This window comes from Brachyhypopomus gauderio, chromosome 13, assembly GCF_052324685.1.
Source record: "Brachyhypopomus gauderio isolate BG-103 chromosome 13, BGAUD_0.2, whole genome shotgun sequence".
Classification (NCBI taxonomy): Eukaryota; Metazoa; Chordata; class Actinopteri; order Gymnotiformes; family Hypopomidae; genus Brachyhypopomus; species Brachyhypopomus gauderio.
This window is the reverse complement of record NC_135223.1, coordinates 3,022,975-3,044,285: the sequence shown is the minus strand read 5'-3', so window position 1 is coordinate 3,044,285 and position 21,311 is coordinate 3,022,975. Positions and strand designations below refer to the sequence as shown.

At 51.9% G+C, this 21,311-nt stretch overlaps 1 protein-coding gene across 7 annotated transcripts in view; it reads left to right on the top strand.

Annotated features, from left to right (window-relative positions):
- Nucleotides 1–21,311, top strand: part of ccdc178 (coiled-coil domain containing 178) — a 46,776-nt gene extending 25,465 nt beyond the window's left edge. For all 7 annotated transcript variants that reach the window (XM_076970288.1, XM_076970286.1, XM_076970285.1 and 4 more), the window contains 3 exons: nucleotides 2,487–2,636; nucleotides 7,657–7,791; nucleotides 20,589–21,311. In XM_076970288.1, the coding sequence (XP_076826403.1) occupies nucleotides 2,487–2,636; nucleotides 7,657–7,791; nucleotides 20,589–20,753 (450 nt within the window). In that variant the 3' untranslated portion in view covers nucleotides 20,754–21,311. The remainder of the gene's footprint in view (nucleotides 1–2,486; nucleotides 2,637–7,656; nucleotides 7,792–20,588) is intronic.

Genomic DNA, 21,311 nt, shown 5'->3' with positions numbered 1-21,311 from the left:
TTTGGGCTTTACAAAACCGTCTCATAAAAGCCAAATGTTTAAATGGATGAGTGCTTGATAATGGAACAGGCGGAGCGGATATTTATCCTGCCTCTTGCTCTCGAGCGTTTGCCTCGTAATCTGCAGCCACTAAGGTTTCGTCAGCTGTTTGTTGCTTATACTTCTAGAGGTCCGAGGATCGTTTCTCGCTGGGATGAACCATCCGGGAATATAAGCGCCACCTCTGCGGTGCTCCAGAAGGCGTACGGGACTGGACGCTGTAACACGCCAGCGGTCTCGAAGGCCTGCCATCCCACCTGGCCTTGGTCTGGTCTCGCGTTGCTTGTTTTTACGTCGTCTGTCCGGGTCTGCGCTGTTTCACTAAGCGGTGCAAATCTTCAGGTCCTGTTCTTCACGGCTGTACTGTCATACAGTGGCGCCCTGCTAATACATGTTTGTTCTAGTAATGTGATGCAGCCGCATATAATTTTCTGTAAGAAATAATATGTTATGTGTTGCATGAAAGCCATGAATTATCACTTCATTTTCCTTGGAAAAAGCCATTTATTGGGGGTGTTGAGAGCCAGGATTATGGCCCCAGTCAGAGCCCTGCTCCTGATGAGAGTCTCACATGGCTTATCTAATGTGAAATCGCCATGTGGTATATAGTTTCATTAAACGGTGATCAAGAATGCATTAGTTCAAAACAAGAAAAGGCAATGGAGCTTAATCCGCCATGCGCGCACGGGTGCAGCAAACTCCAAACAAGTTGTTGGTGCGAGACAGGCGCAGAATTAAAAGTCTTCCCTCATAGAGCCGGCCTCCCATTAGCTGGTTGCGGGGCAGCCGAGCAGAGCGTGTGCTCGGGTCCTGCGTTGGAAACAATCAACGCACAGCACCCGCACAGCTCTTTACTGCTTACCAAAAGAAATCTGCAGGAACTCCACCGCAAAGAGTTTCACGCGCCGCGGACGTCAGCACGGTGCACCGTGCCCAACTGGCCATTGGCATGTGACCGTGGATGAAGACCAAGGAGCTTCTGAACATGCTACGATGTAAATGAGAGGAAGAAGAGGAAGAAGAGTTGTTTTTTTTTAATACTCTAGCCATAGCCACCTCAGCATTCGATTAATCTTCTCTTAATCTTAAGTGAATTTACCTAATGACGCAGAAGAAAAGCAGTCATAAACCGTGGGGGCAGCCTTTAACACATTAAAGAGGCGTGTGTGACATGGAACACGTTTTTTTTTTCTCACGCCGTGACTTTTGCATGCTTTAAAAACAATGACCGGAGACCCCAAGGGCCTCTCGGGGCGTAGCCACGCGTGTTGGGAGGTGTAGCGTCTGCCGACAGGTGAGGGGGGGCGCATGGCGTCTCCAGCATCACGTTCATTTGTACGAAACGAATGAGCAAATTAATTAAATTAATACGAACCGACACCATATGGCAGTCATATAGTGCCTATAAGCATGTATGAACAACTAGGGCAGCATTTTGGAGTCGAGATCGCACTCAACTATGACATGACTGTCCCGTTTTGTGTTTTTTTTTTCCTGTGCTTGGCTTGTTTACGTGATCAGGACCGATTCTCGTCAAGGCGAAGAGGAGAGGGCGCAAAGTGCCGACTCCATCAGTTTCTTACAGCCAACAAAGCGTAATTTGTTCCGTTTACACTTTGTGGGCGCATCAGGCAGACTTTGTCAGTGCCGCATACAGTAATTAAGCTTTAAATCAATAGACTGCATTTGTCATGTTTTACGGCCACTCCCTGCACTGGGTTCCAGTCATCAGTTACTGCTACTGTTTTACTGCCCACATCCACTCCGTTATTTGTCCAGGTAGGACGGAGACGTCCTCGGTCTCCGTCTGAGCTGGAGCTGCCAGAAGGAGACGAGATGGGACGAGACGGGCAGATCAAGCCGTTATTTATTGTAATTTGGTCACTAAGTGCTGTCGAATTATTAGTTTTGGTGCATGTTTTAACGAAGTGTGTTGGAGTGTGTGTGCTGTGATGGACAGAAGCTTCTTCGAGGTGTGTCGAGTTGTGTGGTGTGCGGTATAGGGATAGTGAAGTCAATTTTGCAAACTTATGTTAGTTGCTGGACGTGTTGGGGCTTCTGATGAAATGTTAGATGTCAAGGGTCTTTCATATGTTGGGTTACACTCTCAGATCATTTTAAAATATATTAGTATTTCCCAAAGCTTATGTGGGTTGGTATTGGGAAATGTATTGAGACTTTAAAAATATATATATTCACTTTTGTTTGTGTGTCTGTGTTTGTGTGTGTGTGTGTCTGTGTTTGTGTGTGTGTGTGTGTGTGTGTGTGTGTGTGTGTCTGTGTGTGCGCGTGTGTGTGCGCACGTGCGTGTGTGTGTGTGAGCGTATGTGTGCGCGTTCTTGCGTCTGTGCACGTGTGTGTGTGTGTGTGTGTGTGTGTGTGTGTGTGTGTGTGTGTGTGTGTGTGTGTGTGACATGTCCCATATGTGGATGTTGCTGAATGCACAGGCTAATTTGCAGAAAGCTCTAAAGGAGAATGCACAGTTGGCCCAGGAGTACAGTGAGCTGCAGAGAGCCCTGATGACGGCCAAGCAAGACGCCGTGTGTGTGTGCACTGGGAGGAACAGAGCGGCAGCCTCCTTCCTTCATCACAAACAGGTAAGAGCAAGATACAAGCACTCTCTGAGCCCCCCCCGCACACACACACACACACACACACACACACACACACACACACACACACACACACACACCAAGGAATATGAATGCAGCACGTATTCTCTCTGCAGGCTTTTGTGCTGTGTTGGAATGTGCAGAGTACATCTTTGGCAAAGCTGCTAATGGGAGCGCTAGCAGAGACCTGGTCTTATCAGACCGGCCTAGATGCTCAGACTGCACACAGACTGATCTTTACACTCACAGAGCACACAGACTGATATAGATGCTCACATATTTCACAGACTGATCTAGACCCTCACACAGCACGCAGACTCATCTAGACACTCATGCAGCACACAGACTGATCTAGACCCTCACATAGCACACAGACTGATCTAGACCCTCACATAGCACACATATTGATCTAGACGCTCACACAGCACACAGACTGATCTAGACGCTCACACAGCACACAGTATAATCTAGACACTTACACAGCAGATAGACTGATCTAGACCCTCACACAGCACAGACTGATCTAGACCCTCACACAGCACAGACTGATCTAGACCCTCACACAGCACACAGACTGATCTAGACCCTCACACAGAAGATAGACTGATCTAGACCCTCACACAGCACACAGACTGATCTAGACCCTCACATAGCACACAGACTGATCTAGACCCTCACATAGCACACAGACTGATCTAGACCCTCACATAGCACACAGATTGATCTAGACGCTCACACAGCACACAGACTGATCTAGACGCTCACACAGCACACAGAATAATCTAGACACTTACACAGCAGATAGACTGATCTAGACCCTCACACAGCAGATAGACTGATCTAGACCCTCACACAGGACATAGACTGATCTAGACCCTCACACAGGACACAGACTGATCTAGACCCTCACACAGGACACAGACTGATCTAGACCCTCGCACAGCACACAGACTGATCTAGACCCTCGCACAGCACACAGACTGATCTAGACCCTCGCACAGCACACAGACTGATCTAGACCCTCACACAGCAGATAGACTGATCTAGACCCTCACACAGCACAGACTGATCTAGACCCTCACACAGCACACAGACTAATCTAGACACTTACAAAACAGATAGACTGATCTAGACCCTCACACAGCACACAGACTGATCTAGACCCTCACACAGCAGATAAACTGATCTAGACCCTCACACAGCAGATAAACTGATCTAGACCCTCGCACAGCACACAGACTGATCTAGACCCTCGCACAGCACACAGACTGATCTAGACCCTCACACAGCACACAGACTGATCTAGACCCTCACGCAGCACACAGACTGATGCAGACGCTCATGCAGCACACAGACTGATCTAGACCCTCACACAGCACACAGACTGATCTAGACCCTCACACAGGACACAGACTGATCTAGACCCTCACACAGGATATAGACTGATCTAGACCCTCACACAGGACACAGACTGATCTAGACCCTCACACAGGACACAGACTGATCTAGACCCTCACACAGCAGATAGACTGATCTAGACCCGCACACAGGACATAGACTGATCTAGACCCTCACACAGGACACAGACTGATCTAGACCCTCACACAGGACACAGACTGATCTAGACCCTCGCACAGCACACAGACTGATCTAGACCCTCACACAGCACACAGACTGATGCAGACGCTCATGCAGCACACAGACTGATCTAGACCCTCACACAGCAGATAGACTGATCTAGACCCTCACACAGGACACAGACTGATCTAGACCCTCACACAGCACACAGACTGATCTAGACCCTCACACAGCACACAAACTGATCTAGACCCTCACACAGCACACAGACTGATGCAGACGCTCATGCAGCAGGCAGACTGATCTAGACCCTCACATAGCACACAGACTGATGCAGATGCTCATGCAGCACACAGACTGATCTAGACCCTCACACAGCACACAGACTGATGCAGACGCTCATGCAGCACACAGACTGATCTAGACCCTCACACAGCAGATAGACTGATCTAGACCCTCACACAGGACACAGACTGATCTAGACCCTCACACAGCACACAGACTGATCTAGACCCTCACACAGCACACAAACTGATCTAGACCCTCACACAGCACACAGACTGATGCAGACGCTCATGCAGCAGGCAGACTGATCTAGACCCTCACATAGCACACAGACTGATGCAGATGCTCATGCAGCACACAGACTGATCTAGACCCTCACACAGCACACAGACTGATGCAGACGCTCATGCAGCACACAGACTGGCAGTGCTGTCTGGGTGTAATCCTGCCAGCCAGCAAGAAGGCCACTGCAGTAATCTAATCATGACGAGAGTCTTGTGGAGGAGTGCGACAGCCGCACTCGAGTGTGTGTGTTTATTCCTCACCCGGGGGAGTGTGGAATCAGGAGTGCAATGGATGTGATCACAAAAGTGAGTTTATCACTCCAAAACATCCTGCAAATGATAATACATCCAGCACCAGAGGGCTGGAACGTTAGCTGATATTTGTCATAGTTACTTTGTTGAAGGTATAGCCTTTTGTAAGACATTCACGCACCATTCATCAACAGAATATTATTTCTGGATGATATGCTTTGCAGGTAATGTTAGCCTAATAAAATATGAGGACATTTGTGCAAAAAAGACATGACAATATATGGCCATTTGCAGGCTGTACTGTATTCTGTCATACTGTAACAGCTGTCATGTTGTTCTTGCTCATGTGCATTAAAGCTACAGACAGTTTGGTTTACGAAGAAATTTCATATAGATAACTGATCCAGTGTTACCTCAGTAGACAAATATTACTAAGTAACCTCTGCAGCTCAGAAAGGATCCTAAACTGTCCAAATCTAACCTGTGACATTATACAGAGCAGCGGTTTTAGCTCGGCTTTGCAGAATCATCACCGATGAATCTTTTTCACAGTATTTGTATGTTATAGCAGATATTGATCATTCTCCTAATAGTGCAAGAGATCATCAAAACCCCCATGACACCGTCCAGGTATTATACTAGACAACCGTGCTGGACGTCTGTGCTGGACGTCTGTGCTGGGTGTCTGCAGTCTGTCTTGCTGCGTCTTTCACATAAGTCATAAGTTTATATACGTGAGTGTTTATTGCCATAAAATAGCAGTATATTTTAATAACTCAGAAATTTGATCAAAGCCATTTCACAACAAGCAGCAAACAGTACAACTGTAGTGGAAAGAAAAACACAGTTTCCTCCCCAGAAGACTAATACTTCTCCAACTCCTCATCTAACTACATGAATGTTATCAAGTGAGAAATGCATGCAAAAGTCAAATCCGGTGGACGGGATTCTCCACGCTCATGATCAAAGCCTGATTTTCTTTTACTCAGTGTTCAGCCTTTTAACACTGTGTTGTTTATTTCCAAACTAAAGATTCAGGTCCTTGCCACTTTCAGAGTGAATGTGTTTGGTGCCCATACAGTGAATATACAGCACTCGACACACAGCTGTATGTAGAGCAGGTGCAATGGGGACCACGCTCACACGTGGGTCGGTACCATTCTGAATCTTTAGGTCTACTATCTCATATTAATGCTGCAAATTTACGCATGTGTCTTTTAGCCTGAAAAAGACAAAGGTTAAAACAGGCTAAGGTGAAAGATTTTCTTTGAAGAGAGGGGTGATTTTGTATACAGTTTTGCAAATATGTCCTAGAAAGTAGAGTACAGGGGTCAAAGTTCATGGTCAGGTATGCTGCCACTGCTATAGACCTCAAGGATGTTAAGCTATGAGCATTAGCATGCAGCTATTATATACCAAGGCCCCTAATTCAAAACGTCAATCGTCTGCCCACCCCGGTTCTGGATTCTAGACACTTCTCTTGTCGATCTTCACTTGACGATTCCCTTGGCCTCTGTCAGCTCATGGTACAAAAATTGAAAATACTGAAAAATACATTAACCATTAACTGCTCATCACATTATGACAAATCCATAATTCTCCAAGTGTGATCTGCGGAAACACCACGAGAAGTCTGGAGCACCATCCACAGACGCCAGACTCTTTTCTGCCGCTACTTTTCACAATTGAAGAATGCGCCCATCTTTTAAGTATTGTGATGCATTACACTGAGAGAAGTGTACACATTTTAACATACTGTTCCATGAGGAATAAAATCCATTTTTTTGTCCTCCTTCAGCAGTTGATGGTTGAGCTAATTCTCGTTAGTTCTTTCATGCTCTGAGGAACACATTGCCAAGCAATGATAAGCTTAAAGGAAGAGAGAAGAGATGGGGCGTAGCAATCCGGAGCTTCCTGCAGAATTGAACCCCCACCCTTTTCTCCACTGGAAAACTATGCTGAACAGAGAGCAGCATGTGCTCTCTCTCTCTCTCTCTCTTGCTCCCTCTCTCCCTCCCTCTGTCTGTCTGTCGGTCTCTCTCACTCCGTTTTATTGTCTTCTTCCAGTGGCCTCCGAATAATTTCTAATTGCGGTGGGGGGTTCATGACTCTTTGTGTATGTGTAAAATATGTCTAGAGGGGATTGGTATAAAGTTAAAGTGGGTGAAGTCGAAATATTTTGCTCATCAGCTTTGCAGTCACAGGGTTCGCCTCAGCTAGAACAAAACCGCTGAAGCATTCAGAGAAAATTAACCCCCCATCCTGACTGCCAGATGTGACTGGATTCTGCCCAGTGCACATGACTGGGCAGGGAGAGCAGGAGACTGTGAAATTCCTGTCAGGCCCGTGTACTGCAGAATGGGCTATTGACTGCCTTCTCTATTTCCCTCCATCATTCTTCTTGAACACTGCCATTAATTTCCTTTTCTGCCTTACCAATACTCTCTCTCTCTCTCTCTCTCGCTCTCTCTCTCTCTCTCCCTCTCTCTCCGTCTACAACTCTCTCTTTCTCTCTCTCTCTGTCTCTTCCCTCTCTCTTTTGGTTCACCTCTCTCTCTCTCTCTCTCTCTCTCCCTCTCTCTCTCTTTCCTTTCTCTTCTCCCCAGCTTTCATTGTTGCAGAGGAGGATGCACAAAGCTATGCTGAAATACTTAAAACAGCGCGGCGTGCACAGCCAGGCGGGTCTGGCTCGCTTCCAGGCCCTCTCCAACCAGAACAACCAGAAAATGAAAGCCCTCCAGGTATGGGCTGTTTAGCACACACACACACACACACACACACACACACACACACACACACACACACACACACACACACACACACACACACACACACAGACACACACATCTAACATGCAGCTATTTGTGCTAAAGCACTGACAATACCCAACACTGAAATACGAGGAATTAAATGTGATGTAGTGTAAGAGATCCTGTCTGTGTCATATGATAATGATGAAATGGATTGTCAGGCTCATTAGCCTGCTGCCGGACCAGGGTCCTGTCCGGCCGCCACTTGTGCGTGGCGGTACCTGAAGCTGACCGGACTCACTCGCGCTCTCTGGGTCGGGAAGGCCCGAGTGACATTGCAGGCTTAGCAAGCGTGTTGGCGTAGGCTGGCTGGTGTAGGCTCTGCCTGTGTACCGTGAGGCACTCCACGACAGCCGAACAGAACACGGGCCACGTCAGGGAGCCAAAACGACGATGTGAAGATCCCCCTGTGTGCTGTTTCAGTGAGCTTCGTCGAAACGCATCGCTTTCTGAACGGGAGCAAGGTCTGGGTGGCGGGTGTGGGGACTATAATGCGGGTCTGGGTGGCGGGTGTGGGGACTATAATGCGGGGTCTGGGCGGCGGGTGTGGGGACTATAATGTGGGGTCTGGGTGGTGGAGGTGGGGACTATAATGTGGGGTCTGGGTGGCGGGTGTGGGGACTATAATGTGGGGTCTGGGTGGCGGATGTGGGGACTATAATGCGGGTCTGGGTGGTGGGTGTGGGGGCTGTAATGTGGGTCTGGGTGGCGGGTGTGGGGACTATAATGTGGGGTCTGGGTGGCGGATGTGGGGACTATAATGTGGGTCTGGTTGGTGGGTGTGGGGACTGTAATGTGGGTCTGGGTGGTGGGTGTGGGGACTATAATGTGGGTCTGGGTGGTGGGTGTGGGGACTATAATGCGGGTCTGGGTGGTGGGTGTGGGGACTATAATGTGGGTCTGGGTGGTGGGTGTGGGCACTATAATGCGGGTCTGGGTGGTGGGTGTGGGGACTGTAATGCGGGTCTGGGTGGTGGGTGTGGGGACTGTAATGTGGGGTCTGGGTGGCGGGTGTGGGGACTGTAATGCGGGTCTGGGTGGTGGGTGTGGGGACTGTAATGTGGGGTCTGGGTGGCGGGTGTGGGGACTGTAATGTGGGGTCTGGGTGGTGGGTGTGGGGACTATAATGTGGGGTCTGGGTGGTGGGTGTGGGGACTATAATGTGGGGTCTGGGTGGTGGGTGTGGGGACTATAATGCGGGTCTGGGTGGTGGGTGTAGGGACTATAATGTGGGTCTGGGTGTTGGGTGTGGGGACTGTAATGCGGGGTCTGGGCGGTGGGTGTGGGGACTATAATGTGGGGTCTGGGTGGTGGGTGTGGGGACTATAATGTGGGGTCTGGGTGGTGGGTGTGGGGACTGTAATGTGGGGTCTGGGTGTCGGGTGTGGGGACTATAATGTGGGTCTGGGTGGTGGGTGTGGGGACTATAATGTGGGTCTGGGTGGTGGGTGTGGGGACTATAATGCGGGTCTGGGTGGTGGGTGTGGGGACTATAATGTGGGTCTGGGTGGTGGGTGTGGGGACTATAATGTGGGTCTGGGTGTCGGATGTGGGGACTATAATGTAGGTCTGGGTGGAGGGGACTACATTATAGTCCCAGACCCCGCTGTAATGTGGGTCTGGGTGGTGGGTGTGGGGACTATAATGTGGGTCTGGGTGGTGGGTGTGGGGACTATAATGTGGGTCTGGGTGTCGGATGTGGGGACTATAATGTAGGTCTGGGTGGAGGGGACTACATTATAGTCCCAGACCCCGCTGTAATGTGGGTCTGGGTGGTGGGTGTGGAGACTATAATACGGGTCTGGGTGTCGGATGTGGGGACTATAATGCGGGTCTGGGTGTTGGGTGTGGGGACTATAATGTGGGGTCTGGGTGGTGGGTGTGGGGACTATAATGTGGGTCTGGTTGGTGGGTGTGGGGACTGTAATGTGGGTCTGGGTGGTGGGTGTGGGGACTATAATGTGGGTCTGGGTGGTGGGTGTGGGGACTATAATGCGGGTCTGGGTGGTGGGTGTGGGGACTATAATGTGGGTCTGGGTGGTGGGTGTGGGCACTATAATGCGGGTCTGGGTGGTGGGTGTGGGGACTGTAATGCGGGTCTGGGTGGTGGGTGTGGGGACTGTAATGTGGGGTCTGGGTGGCGGGTGTGGGGACTGTAATGCGGGTCTGGGTGGTGGGTGTGGGGACTGTAATGTGGGGTCTGGGTGGCGGGTGTGGGGACTGTAATGTGGGGTCTGGGTGGTGGGTGTGGGGACTATAATGCGGTTCTGGGTGGTGGGTGTGGGGACTATAATGTGGGGTCTGGGTGGTGGGTGTGGGGACTATAATGCGGGTCTGGGTGGTGGGTGTAGGGACTATAATGTGGGTCTGGGTGTTGGGTGTGGGGACTGTAATGCGGGGTCTGGGCGGTGGGTGTGGGGACTATAATGTGGGGTCTGGGTGGTGGGTGTGGGGACTATAATGTGGGGTCTGGGTGGTGGGTGTGGGGACTGTAATGTGGGGTCTGGGTGTCGGGTGTGGGGACTATAATGTGGGTCTGGGTGGTGGGTGTGGGGACTATAATGTGGGTCTGGGTGGTGGGTGTGGGGACTATAATGCGGGTCTGGGTGGTGGGTGTGGGGACTATAATGTGGGTCTGGGTGGTGGGTGTGGGGACTATAATGTGGGTCTGGGTGTCGGATGTGGGGACTATAATGTAGGTCTGGGTGGAGGGGACTACATTATAGTCCCAGACCCCGCTGTAATGTGGGTCTGGGTGGTGGGTGTGGAGACTATAATACGGGTCTGGGTGTCGGATGTGGGGACTATAATGCGGGTCTGGGTGTTGGGTGTGGGGACTATAATGTGGGGTCTGGGTGGTGGGTGTGGGGACTATAATGTGGGGTCTGGGTGGTGGGTATGGGGACTGTAATGTGGGGTCTGGGCGGTGGGTGTGGGGACTATAATGTGGGTCTGGGTGGTGGGTGTGGGGACTATAATGCGGGTCTGGGTGGTGGGTGTGGGGACTATAATGCGGGGTCTGGGTGGTGGGTGTGGGGACTGTAATGTGGGGTCTGGGTGGTGGGTGTGGGGACTGTAATGTGGGGTCTGGGCGGCGGGTGTGGGGACTATAATGTGGGTCTGGGTGGTGGGTGTGGAGACTATAATACGGGTCTGGGTGGTGGGTGTGGGGACTATAATGCGGGTCTGGGTGGAGGGTGTGGGGACTGTAATGTGGGTCTGGGTGGCGGGTGTGGGGACTGTAATGCGGGGTCTGGGCGGTGGGTGTAGGGACTATAATGTGGGTCTGGGTGTCGGATGTGGGGACTATAATGTAGGTCTGGGTGGAGGGTGTGGGGACTATAATGTGGGGTCTGGGTGGTGGGTGTGGGGACTATAATGCGGGTCTGGGTGGTGGGTGTGGGGACTGTAATGTGGGGTCTGGGTGGTGGGTGTGGGGACTATAATGTGGGTCTGGGTGGTGGGTGTGGGGACTATAATGCGAGTCAGGGTGGTGGGTGTGGGGACTGTAATGTGGGGTCTGGGTGGTGGGTGTAGGGACTGTAATGTGGGGTCTGGGTGGTGAGTGTGGGGACTATAATGTGGGTCTGGGTGGTGGGTGTGGGGACTGTAATGTGGGGTCTGGGTGGTGGGTGTGGGGACTGTAATGTGGGTCTGGGTGGCGGGTGTGGGGACTGTAATGCGGGGTCTGGGCGGTGGGTGTAGGGACTATAATGTGGGTCTGGGTGTCGGATGTGGGGACTATAATGTAGGTCTGGGTGGAGGGTGTGGGGACTATAATGTGGGGTCTGGGTGGTGGGTGTGGGGACTATAATGCGGGTCTGGGTGTCGGATGTGGGGACTGTAATGCGGGTCTGGGTGTTGGGTGTGGGGACTGTAATGCGGGGTCTGGGCGGTGGGTGTGGGGACTATAATGTGGGGTCTGGGTGGCGGGTGTGGGGACTGTAATGTGGGGTCTGGGTGTCGGGTGTGGGGACTATAATGTGGGTCTGGGTGGTGGGTGTGGGGACTATAATGTGGGTCTGGGTGGTGGGTGTGGGGACTATAATGCGGGTCTGGGTGGTGGGTGTGGGGACTATAATGCGGGGTCTGGGTGTCGGGTGTGGGGACTATAATGTGGGTCTGGGTGTCGGGTCTGGGGACTATAATGTGGGTCTGGGTGTCGGGTTTGGGGACTATAATGCGGGTCTGGGTGGTGGGTGTGGGGACTATAATGCGGGGTCTGGGTGTCGGGTGTGGGGACTATAATGCGGGATCTGGGTGTCGGGTGTGAGGACTATAATGTGGGTCTGGGTGTCGGGTCTGGGGACTATAATGTGGGTCTGGGTGGTGGGTGTGGGGACTATAATGCGGGTCTGGGTGGTGGGTGTGGGGACTATAATGCGGTTCTGGGTGGTGGGTGTGGGTACTATAATGCGGGGTCTGGGTGGCGGGTTTGGGGACTATAATATGGGTCTGGGTGGTGGGTGTAGGGACTGTAATGTGGGGTCTCGGTGGTGGGTGTGGGGACTATAATGTGGGTCTGGGTGGTGGGTGTGGGGACTGTAATGTGGGGTCTGGGTGGTGGGTGTAGGGACTGTAATGTGGGTCTGGGTGGTGGGTGTGGAGACTATAATACGGGTCTGGGTGGTGGGTGTGGGGACTATAATGCGGGTCTGGGTGGAGGGTGTGGGGACTGTAATGTGGGTCTGGGTGGCGGGTGTGGGGACTGTAATGCGGGGTCTGGGCGGTGGGTGTAGGGACTATAATGAGGGTCTGGGTGTCGGATGTGGGGACTATAATGCGGGGTCTGGGTGTCGGGTGTGGGGACTATAATGCGGGGTCTGGGTGTCGGGTCTGGGGACTATAATGTGGGTCTGGGTGTCGGGTGTGGGGACTATAATGCGGGTCTGGGTGGTGGGTGTGGGGACTATAATGCGGAGTCTGGGTGTCGGGTGTGGGGACTATAATGCGGGATCTGGGTGTCGGGTGTGAGGACTATAATGTGGGTCTGGGTGTCGGGTCTGGGGACTATAATGTGGGTCTGGGTGGTGGGTGTGGGGACTATAATGCGGGTCTGGGTGGTGGGTGTGGGGACTATAATGCGGTTCTGGGTGGTGGGTGTGGGTACTATAATGCGGGGTCTGGGTGGCGGGTTTGGGGACTATAATATGGGTCTGGGTGGTGGGTGTAGGGACTGTAATGTGGGGTCTCGGTGGTGGGTGTGGGGACTATAATGTGGGTCTGGGTGGTGGGTGTGGGGACTGTAATGTGGGGTCTGGGTGGTGGGTGTAGGGACTGTAATGTGGGTCTGGGTGGTGGGTGTGGAGACTATAATACGGGTCTGGGTGGTGGGTGTGGGGACTATAATGCGGGTCTGGGTGGAGGGTGTGGGGACTGTAATGTGGGTCTGGGTGGCGGGTGTGGGGACTGTAATGCGGGGTCTGGGCGGTGGGTGTAGGGACTATAATGAGGGTCTGGGTGTCGGATGTGGGGACTATAATGCGGGGTCTGGGTGTCGGGTGTGGGGACTATAATGCGGGGTCTGGGTGTCGGGTCTGGGGACTATAATGTGGGTCTGGGTGTCGGGTGTGGGGACTATAATGCGGGTCTGGGTGGTGGGTGTGGGGACTATAATGCGGAGTCTGGGTGTCGGGTGTGGGGACTATAATGCGGGATCTGGGTGTCGGGTGTGAGGACTATAATGTGGGTCTGGGTGTCGGGTCTGGGGACTATAATGTGGGTCTGGGTGGTGGGTGTGGGGACTATAATGCGGGTCTGGGTGGTGGGTGTGGGGACTATAATGCGGTTCTGGGTGGTGGGTGTGGGTACTATAATGCGGGGTCTGGGTGGCGGGTTTGGGGACTATAATGTGGGTCTGGGTGGTGGGTGTAGGGACTGTAATGTGGGGTCTGGGTGGTGGGTGTGGGGACTATAATGTGGGTCTGGGTGGTGGGTGTGGGGACTGTAATGTGGGGTCTGGGTGGTGGGTGTAGGGACTGTAATGTGGGTCTGGGTGGTGGGTGTGGAGACTATAATACGGGTCTGGGTGGTGGGTGTGGGGACTGTAATGCGGGTCTGGGTGGAGGGTGTGGGGACTGTAATGTGGGTCTGGGTGGCGGGTGTGGGGACTGTAATGCGGGGTCTGGGCGGTGGGTGTAGGGACTATAATGTGGGTCTGGGTGTCGGATGTGGGGACTATAATGTAGGTCTGGGTGGAGGGTGTGGGGACTATAATGTGGGGTCTGGGTGGTGGTGTGGGGACTATAATGCGGGTCTGGGTGTCGGATGTGGGGACTATAATGCGGGTCTGGGTGTTGGGTGTGGGGACTGTAATGCGGGGTCTGGGCGGTGGGTGTGGGGACTATAATGTGGGGTCTGGGTGGTGGGTGTGGGGACTATAATGTGGGGTCTGGGTGGTGGGTGTGGGGACTGTAATGTGGGGTCTGGGTGTCGGGTGTGGGGACTATAATGTGGGTCTGGGTGGTGGGTGTGGGGACTATAATGTGGGTCTGGGTGGTGGGTGTGGGGACTATAATGCGGGTCTGGGTGGTGGGTGTGGGGACTATAATGCGGGGTCTGGGTGGTGGGTGTGGGGACTGTAATGTGGGGTCTGGGTGGTGGGTGTGGGGACTGTAATGTGGGGTCTGGGCGGCGGGTGTCGGGACTATAATGTGGGTCTGGGTGTCGGATGTGGGGACTATAATGTAGGTCTGGGTGGTGGGTGTGGGGACTATAATGCGGGTCTGGGTGTCGGATGTGGGGACTGTAATGCGGGTCTGGGTGTTGGGTGTGGGGACTGTAATGCGGGGTCTGGGCGGTGGGTGTGGGGACTATAATGTGGGGTCTGGGTGGCGGGTGTGGGGACTGTAATGTGGGGTCTGGGTGGTGGGTGTGGGGACTGTAATGTGGGGTCTGGGTGTCGGGTGTGGGGACTATAATGTGGGTCTGGGTGGTGGGTGTGGGGACTATAATGCGGGTCTGGGTGGTGGGTGTGGGGACTATAATGCGGGGTCTGGGTGTCGGGTGTGGGGACTATAATGTGGGTCTGGGTGTCGGGTCTGGGGACTATAATGTGGGTCTGGGTGTCGGGTTTGGGGACTATAATGCGGGTCTGGGTGGTGGGTGTGGGGACTATAATGCGGGGTCTGGGTGTCGGGTGTGGGGACTATAATGCGGGATCTGGGTGTCGGGTGTGAGGACTATAATGTGGGTCTGGGTGTCGGGTCTGGGGACTATAATGTGGGTCTGGGTGGTGGGTGTGGGGACTATAATGCGGGTCTGGGTGGTGGGTGTGGGGACTATAATGCGGTTCTGGGTGGTGGGTGTGGGTACTATAATGCGGGGTCTGGGTGGCGGGTTTGGGGACTATAATATGGGTCTGGGTGGTGGGTGTAGGGACTGTAATGTGGGGTCTCGGTGGTGGGTGTGGGGACTATAATGTGGGTCTGGGTGGTGGGTGTGGGGACTGTAATGTGGGGTCTGGGTGGTGGGTGTAGGGACTGTAATGTGGGTCTGGGTGGTGGGTGTGGAGACTATAATACGGGTCTGGGTGGTGGGTGTGGGGACTATAATGCGGGTCTGGGTGGAGGGTGTGGGGACTGTAATGTGGGTCTGGGTGGCGGGTGTGGGGACTGTAATGCGGGGTCTGGGCGGTGGGTGTGGGGACTGTAATGCGGGGTCTGGGCGGTGGGTGTAGGGACTATAATGTGGGTCTGGGTGTCGGATGTGGGGACTATAATGTAGGTCTGGGTGGAGGGTGTGGGGACTATAATGTGGGGTCTGGGTGGTGGGTGTGGGGACTATAATGTGGGGTCTGGGTGTCGGGTGTGGGGACTATAATGTGGGATCTGGGTGTCGGGTGTGAGGACTATAATGTGGGTCTGGGTGTCGGGTCTGGGGACTATAATGTGGGTCTGGGTGGTGGGTGTGGGGACTATAATGCGGGTCTGGGTGGTGGGTGTGGGGACTATAATGCGGTTCTGGGTGGTGGGTGTGGGTACTATAATGCGGGGTCTGGGTGGCGGGTTTGGGGACTATAATGTGGGGTCTGGGTGTCGGGTCTGGGGACTATAATGTGGGTCTGGGTGGTGGGTGTGGGGACTATAATGCGGGTCTGGGTGGTGGGTGTGGTGACTATAATGCGGTTCTGGGTGGTGGGTGTGGGTACTATAATGCGGGGTCTGGGTGGTGGGTGTGGGGACTATAATGTGGGGTCTGGGTAGCGGATGTGGGGACTATAATGCGGGGTCTGGGTGGCGGGTTTGGGGACTATAATGCGGTGTCTGGGTGTGGGGGCTGTAATGCGGATCTGGGTGTCGGAGGTGGGGACTATAATGCGGGGTCTGGGTGTCGGGTGTGGGGACTATAATGTGGGGTCTGGGTGTCGGATGTGGGGACTATAATGCGGGGTCTGGGTGTGGGGGCTGTAATGCGGGTCTGGGTGTCGAATGTGGGGACTATAATGCGGGGTCTGGGTGTCGGGTGTGGGGACTATAATGTGGGGTCTGGGTGGCGGGTGTGGGGACTATAATGCGGGGTCTAGGCAGTGGGTGTGGGGGCTGTAATGAGCTGAGCCCTGGTGTGTTTGCGGCCCAGTCAGGGGAAACGAGCTCAGGAAGTGGGCCTGGGGACTGGAGCATGAAGGCGAGGAGTTCTTAGGAATCCTCCAAGTGTGAAGGACAAAGGGGCAGCCGTACTCAACAGTGTCAGAGCTTAGCATAGATCTCCTCCCCCAGCCCTGCTCTCACGCACACACAGCTCGCACATTTAATGCCGCAGTACCAATACGCTGCCAAGGTGCCCAAGGACCCGCTGTGGGGAAAGGCGCGATGTGCTCACACGCTCGACATTCAGAAGCGATCTGTTTAGTACCGCGATCAATAAGCGTCGTGCTGCCTTCAATTACCACCCGGCACGGATCAAGTAGGTCCGGCGGGACACAAGGCCTGGCGTTCTCCTTCTGCCCCAGGATGAGTGTGGTGTAGGCCTAGAACTACATACAGGCTTACCTCGGTTTATCAGGACCTCTTCAGAATTAGACTCAAAGAAGTTCTCTAAAGGGCTAAAGCCGGAAAAGGACTTCAGAACTGAGAAAACCACTAGGTTGATTATCTGCTGTGCTGTTTATGTGCGTGTGCACTTGTGTGTGTTTGTAGATTGGAATTCTGTGAGACTGAACTCTGAACTCTGGTCAAAACCGCTGCACAGAGAATGTATTTAACACTTGGAAACAAAAAGCATGCACCTTTCTTCCCAAGAGTAAACAGAAGCGCGAAGACGACTTCATACCACAGCATAAGTGCGCACTCCTAAGAGTGTGGATCATCCTTATATAACCTACTCTGCACGCTACAACTCACCTCCTTCATAACTCTGTGAAGCTCAGCATGACCACGACACACCACGGACCCGTCACACCACGGCTCCGTCACACCACGGACCCGTCACACCACGCACCCGTCACACCACGGACCCGTCACACCAAGGCCCCGACACACCACGGCCCCGACACACCATGGCCCCGTCACACCACGGACCCGTCACACCAAGGCCCCGACACACCAAGGCCCCGACACACCACGGCCCGACACACCACGGACCCGTCACACCACGGCCCCGACACACCACGGACCCGTCACACCACGGACCCGTCACACCACGGCCCCGACACACCACGGACCCGTCACACCACGGACCCGTCACACCACGGCCCCGACACACCACGGACCCGTCACACCACGGACCCGTCACACCACGGACCCGTCACACCACGGCCCCGACACACCACGGCCCCGACACACCACGGCCCCGTCACACCACGGCCACGACACACCAACAAGTTTCCTGCACATGCAGAGCCCCACAAGCAAAACGGCGTAGTTTTATATTGCATTACTTGGCCGACCAAACGTAGCGATGATTCAGGTAGGTTATTACAGCGGCAGGCAGGGGGTCTATTCAAGGCTGTGAGTTTGCCCACCTCAAGGGGTTTAAAGCGTTTAAGGCTACGCTGCTGTATCAACCACCTAGCATAAGGTTGTACAGTATTGCTCAGTTGCTTCACTCAGCTACAACACTTCACAAGTATTCTCTTAATATAGAGTAGAAGAGTGTAGAATTGGACCTCAGCACTGTACAAAAACAAGTCTGGACAACAGCTCTGTTTTGCCATCCTGTTCCCACGTATTGGTCTTGCAGTGTAGGCCGGTAAAACATTTGATGTGACATCATTCAGAGTTAATTTTGATCCAAATTATTTACATTTGATTATGTGAAAGACAAAATTCACTAAAGACTCTTCACCTGATGAGACCAGACACTGACCTGATGAGATTATGCTCATGAGACCAGACTCTGACCTGATCTGGATCATGCGATTGGTCAGCATGTTACGTGCACAGTAAATCAATGGGACATGTTAAAAGGACTTATTTGCATTCACAGCATCCAAACTTAACATGTTATCTGATATCACTATTACTAAGGTCAGTATTTTGATAACAGTTAAAAATTATATCTTGTGGAGCCCCAAATAGTATCCAAACAACAGCTGTATACAAATACAGAAAAAATAGGATCAAACTCCAAAGAGATAATAAAATTTTAAAGATAAAATTTTAAAGATAAAAAAAAACAAATGATGAAGTTAAATTGGAAAAATAGTATTGGGGGGGGGGGGCAGGACAGGTGCTGAGGAGTAATGAGATCTAAACCTTTAAGGTGTAAAAACAAGAGTCAGTGTTACTTCAGGCATTTAACCCATGGTGTGTTCAATAAGCCAATACTGTCTGGTCTAAAAACAAACTGTAGTCTGTTGTATTTTTAGGTAATACAAGAAAAACTACATCTATATCACTGAAGTCAATGTGACCACCGCTGAGAAAAAGACGAATGCCTCCGGCAGCTTACGAGACACAGATCAGGTCTAGCACGTGCCGAGTTTGCAAAGATTCAAACGATTTGAGCTTTAAATGTTTATCCAGAGTCGACGATAACGGCAGCGTTTCTGACTTCAGCCTGTTCGTTTCAGTGCCCACTGGCTCACAGCGTATAAAGTGAAGCATTGGATGCCACCATCCTGGCATCAGAGCTTGGTGCCAGTATTGTAATTTGAGGCGAGCAGTTATCTGAGCCTGGTGTTCCACGTGCCTGAACACAGGGCAATGATATGACTGTCAGCTCGGATTGCTGCGTCCGCCTTGAGCCGTAAATCACTAGACCGACAAAGAAACGCTTGTTTCTGTTTCTGAGAGATACAATAAACCGATTCCAGGAGAAAGGAACATGGGTTAAGCGTGCTGTTTCGTTTCAAATTTAGCTAGAATCCATCCCTTCTTTTTTATTAGAAGTCCCACCACCAAGACAGAGAATCCAGAGAATAAATTCCAAGAAATAGAATCCAGTAAAATGACTCAATCACAACAGCTTAGCATAGTGCTATTGGTTAGAGTAGAGCAAGCCAGCCACCAAACCCAAGTGAAGCTTTGTACAGTAGTCCTCACAGTAAGTCATTATGCAGACCAGCTGTCATAGTACAGTGCTTTACATTATCAAGTTCTACAATCTGTACCACATTTTGCACACTATCATTAATGCGGTCTTTGAATATTTCATTAATGAGGGGAAACTATTAAAAAGTGTAAGCATTTTGTTAAACAATGTTTTGTTTACATTAACTTCTAATATTCTACTTCTGTTATTGTTCAGCTAATTTCTTGGTAATTAGGAGACCAGTTGTACTTGGAGAGGGGTGATTGGGCCATAGACTGTTTGTATGACCTTAAATTAGTTTCTGCATTTGAGAATTTCTCTGCATCTGCCTTTGGAACTCCACACTGACATCGCCAAATGACAGATGGCTTGGTAATGAGGTGGAGTTCCTGTAATAAGGTGGAGTTTAAGAAACTCCTCAAGCAGGATGGCGTGTACCAGTTTACTCCCGAAGTATTTCAACGCTTCTGTCCCCACTGCTCTTATATCAGAAGGTGCCCACACGTCGGCCGGACGCAAACGGCCATGGCGACGCCTGCGTCTCTGGTTTTTGTCGCTGCGTCTTCCTGAAGCAGAAAGCAACGTCTGCTCCGAGCTCCACTAGAGTGGAGGGATGCAGAGGAGAGAGAGAGAGAGAGAGCGAGAGCAAGAGCCTGTCATCTCGTAACGCTATTGCAAAATCGGGCACTCAGTTCCGGGTTATGCAAGTTTACACCAGGGATAGCATAACTGACAATTGCTAACAACAGAGAGCAGGGTGGAGAGTTTTGAATGGCCGGTAATAATTGGAGCAGATGCCCACTGTGCTTCTCCCTGGAGACCATAATCCAAGATCTTGTTTCTGATATAATTGTTAGTCAGAGAATTTCTGCATGGCTAGGCCAGCTCAGATTCCCAAGCTGGTTGACAGTGCAAAGCAGTTTAATAGAAAAACTGGTCGCTGAGGTTTTTTAAAACAGATGTGCACTGAACCCACATGAACAGTTCACCAGGACCACTGCCTGCTATCTGCTTCTCCTTCTTTCCTATTTTCTTTCCTTCTTCTTTCCTCCTTCTCTTTGCTTTTCCTGAAGAAATGGAGCCCGGGTCTGCCCTCGCTCGGCCGGGCAGCAGGACGTGGCTTGGGGGCCCAGGCCTGGTTCTCCTGCAGTTCCTCGCTGCCTTCAGCCTCTGCTTCACCATCTCGTTTTCTCTCAGTGTTTTTGTTTGTTTGTTTTTGATCCTTATTGATGCTGTTTGTTTGCCTGTTTAAACAGGAGCAGTTGTCCAGGGCCGACGGCCGCATCTCTGCCTTCCTGCGCCCCCTGACGCACGGCCTGTCCCCCGGCCACCACACTGCCGTCGCGGTGACGGACGCTCAAAGGTGCCTGGACGGCGATGGATTGAACGGGGCGATGCATACAGTTCAGATAGCAGAGTAATTGGACACTCACCTGTGTACCAGACAACTCACTTATATCCCCCCCCCACCCCACCCAGCATGCTTCAGTCTCTCCACCCTCTGTGCTCCTTACAGCCCAATCCATAACAATGAAACAGGTGACTTTCATGCTGCTGTCAGGAATGATCTAATTTTAGCTGGGTGAATGATTGCAATTGGCTTTGCCTCATCAGATAATTAATCTATGTCACCATTAATTGGAAAAGAGAATAATTACAGGGCCGTGTTGACAGAAATTCTACGCTTCTCCAGATTCCATGATCTAATTACACCTACTAAACCCCTCCTGACCTTATAGTGTGGTTAGTATACCTGTGCGGCCGTACCTACGCCGGGGCCATGCCCCACCCTTCCCCTCTGCCTCTGTCTGTGGGGGTTTTTTTTGTCTTTTTTTGTTTATTCCCTGTTTCTCCTGTCTTCTCAGAGAGCTGTCTCTCTCAATCACTTTTCAATATTCAATCTTAATTTTGTGGAAGTTTAGCATTTTCAATGAGCTGGAGATGAATGATTAATGAATAAATTTAAATGCTTCATTTTG